Genomic DNA, 3487 nt, shown 5'->3' with positions numbered 1-3487 from the left:
TTGAAGCAACTTAAGGAATTCTTACACAACATGGTTTGTTTCCATTTTCTTTCTATCCTGAATCTCGTTTTTGTTTGAATTATAACATTGCGTGAGGGAGATTTTGGAAAAGTCTGCATAAAATTTTGTCAGAAAAAATCTTTTTCAGCACCAAAATTTTTAATTATAATTTAAATTTGTAAAACCAAAAAAACTAAAAATGTTTTGTTAAAATAAAACAAAAAATACTGATGATAACATTTTAGAAGACTAAGGATTGAAAAACTTTGTATGGAAAAGTAAGTTTAATACTTTCTACATGCTAACACCTTCAAAGACTTATAAAGTAATTGATAAAACAAACTTGAAAAAAAAAACAACAAAAAACAAAACTACGTTAACATGATTTATTAGTTTATATGCATAATACGATCATTTTATGTAGATATTTCAGTCTGAATCCACTACATTTTGTGGCAGAAGAACTTTTTGCATTCTGTAGGAATCAACAACTTCAAACTGGCTGTCATCTTTATCACAAGGTGAGCATAGATATTGTTCAAGAGGCAAACAATATTTTCCACAAAAGTCTACAAACTTAACAGATTTAATACGAGAGTCAAAATAAACACCGTCACATTTTGGATTAACACAACATTGAGCAGAATTCAAATATGTGCACAAGATACGTGGCAAGTCACGTTGTGTGTACGGTATATTAGCTTTTTTAATATATCTTCCGCAGATTTCAAGTAAAGTGGGGGGATTAAACTCAAGCTTTTTAACAAAAGTATTAACTAATGGATTGTCTCTCAAAGTCAATTCCTGTAAATTCACAAGAGATAAAATACCCATTGGTAGTGTTTTTAACAGATTGTGATGCAAACTTAAAGATTCAAGACTTTTCAAATGACCAAATTCTTGCGGTATAGATTCTAATTGGTTGTCACATAATACCAATTGCTTTAAATGCGTTAACTTCCCCAGACTTGGACTTACAGTTTTTAAGATATTACCTCCAAGATAAAGAACTTCCAAGCTAAAATTTTGTTTACAAAAATACAATGATTAATGTGGTAACACAAAAAAGGAACATAACCTTAAAAACTTTTAAATATTTTGTGAATTAATTTTTGAATAGCCATAAATTTTATTTAAAAAAAAAAAAAAAAAAACCTAAAATTAATCCATATAAAAATGAATCTTAAAAAGGTATATAAAATTATTTAGCTTAAATTTAAAATAATACCTAGCTAAATTGAGTTAAGTAGGCTGTTAGCCAATCTATAGAGATGATGCATGATGTCATCCAATCAGAACTTTTATTACATATAATATTTCTCAAAAGTCATCAAACAGCCAGAGCATTTTTTGATTTAATTTTAATTTGTTGTAACTTGAGTATAACTTTACATAAGTAATTGTTAAATATGAGAGGTAAAGATTTCTAGTTTTTATTTTTTTTTTAAACTTTTGATTTATTATATTTTTATAAAACCTTTGAATGATTTAGGAAAAATGTCATCTTTTTGTTGTAATAACCATAATCAATGCTTGTTCATTGTTCAGTTACACAGTTCACTCCTTGGTTCTTTGAGCAACACAACATGATGTGAATTTTTCATCTGACAACTTCATTCTAACAACTCAGTTTTGAGATTATGTACTTCAATATTCATTTTCTCACTAAAAATCACATTATGCTACTTTTTAATACTACATGATTTGGTTTGATTGCTAATGTTTTTTTTGTTTCTTAGAAAGTGTAGACTATTTTGTAACAGCCTTTCAATCTAGAGCTATAAAATATTTCAATGTCTTATTAGTGTTGTGCTAGCAGTAAACCCACATTCATTAATTCTGAATTTGTAGAAAGAAAGTCAAAACAATCTTGACAATTTTTTGTCCATTGCAAAAACAATTGCATAAGAAAACATTGGACAACTTGAAAGATGTTGATTTTTATTAATTGTCAACTCTTCATAATGGATTACTGTATTCCAAACTATATTTTATGACTGTCCAAGTAATTCTGCTATGTTTGGTACAAAAGGCATTGCTCATGTTATAAACAAATGTGGATCTTAAAATTATTTGATTTGCAACCAATTATTTCAAACAATATCAAATAAAAGTTGAAGCTTACAACTTTTGCTAATTTAAAAATTACTACCTTTAAGCTATCATTTTAAGGCCATTATTAATGTTTTTAACATTTTTTTGCTGAGCAGCATTCTTTTTGAGGTGTAAAGATTAAAATAGCTTTATAAAAAACTTTATTAACAAGATTTTACCTCACTAATTAGTTAAAAAGGTAATCGATAAGTAGAAGACAGAACTTAATTTTATTTAGATTAGTAATAAATAAACATAACAATGGGAGCAAAAATAAGTATTTATTGTTTGATTACTTTTGAGCAATACTGTATGTAGAAATTTTAAAAGTGAATCTTCTAATAAAGAAAAAACAAAATTTCCAATTGTTCTTATGTCTTCTAAATATAGAAATATTTATAGCAAAACAAAATTAATGAAACATCTAAATTAAAATATCTGACCTTTTCAATCTTTCAATTTGAGGTGGTACAACAGCTATTTTATTTCCTCCAAGATATAGTTTTTGAAGCTTTTTAAGATAAAATACTTGAGGAGGAATGTCTGTGAATAAGTTACCCCCAAGATTCAATACTCTTAAAGATAAGCAATTTTCAAATTCTTTCGGAAGAATTTGAAGTCGATTATTTCGTAGTTCAAGTAAACTTAATTGCTTTAAATGAAATATCTCCCCTGATATCCATGTTATTTCATTCGAAGAAGCATCTAATTCTTTAAGATTACAAAATTGTGAAATAGAGGAAGGCAATACTGTTATTGAATTACCATGAAGCACAAGTTTTCTAATATATTTAAAATTAAACTCTTGTCTTAGAGGCAGGCTATTTATGTCAAAATTTCTCAAGTTAGTGCAGGACAAATCCAATAAGACTTCGCTTGAATAAGCCACCTCTTCCATTTTAACACAATTTAACTTTTTTAGTCAGTATACACACTTTTGTGCATTTAGCAAGTTACATCATATATTGGATTACGTAAACACTAATTATTTAAATCAAAGATTTAGCACCGATTTTTTAATAACAAAATGAACAACAATAGAACTTCATTGTTTTCACTTAAGATTTTTTGAGGTATGTGCAAACATTCCGTTTGGAAATATGAACATTAAACTATTGTCCCTCCGACTCAGAGCTTATTCTATTTAATAATTTTTTTTTCGTCCGTAGAAAAATTCCGAATCGGATATTAAGTTGAGCGAGCACCTAATATTTCAATTTGAATAAAGACAAGTCAGAAAATAACCGTAATCTTGAAATCAAAACTTATTCGAATCTTAAATTTTATTAATAAGAAAATTTTTAAAAATTGAATTCTCAACAGAATCAAGTAATAATTTGAGAAGCTCAGATTAGAAAATCTTCGGATAAAAATAAGCTTTGACGTGACCGTC

At 27.2% G+C, this 3487-nt stretch overlaps 1 protein-coding gene across 1 annotated transcript; it reads right to left on the bottom strand.

Annotated features, from left to right (window-relative positions):
* Positions 1-372: 372 nt before the first annotated feature.
* LOC145191261 (uncharacterized) lies at positions 373-3208 on the bottom strand. The gene is made up of 2 exons (XM_090066915.1): positions 2538-3208; positions 373-1018 (listed from the first exon to the last, which is right to left on the bottom strand). The coding sequence occupies exons 1-2, from the start codon at positions 2990-2992 to the stop codon at positions 430-432; spliced, it is 1044 nt and encodes a 347-aa protein (XP_089923041.1). The 5' UTR covers positions 2993-3208; the 3' UTR covers positions 373-429.
* Positions 3209-3487: the final 279 nt, after the last annotated feature.

The sequence above is a fragment of the Hydra viridissima genome, unplaced genomic scaffold (genome assembly GCF_058129835.1).
Source record: "Hydra viridissima isolate aposymbiotic clone 2 unplaced genomic scaffold, HvirCarnegie_v1 scaffold_11, whole genome shotgun sequence".
In the NCBI taxonomy this organism is placed as follows: Eukaryota; Metazoa; Cnidaria; class Hydrozoa; order Anthoathecata; family Hydridae; genus Hydra; species Hydra viridissima.
This window is presented reverse-complemented; position numbering and strand designations above follow the sequence as displayed.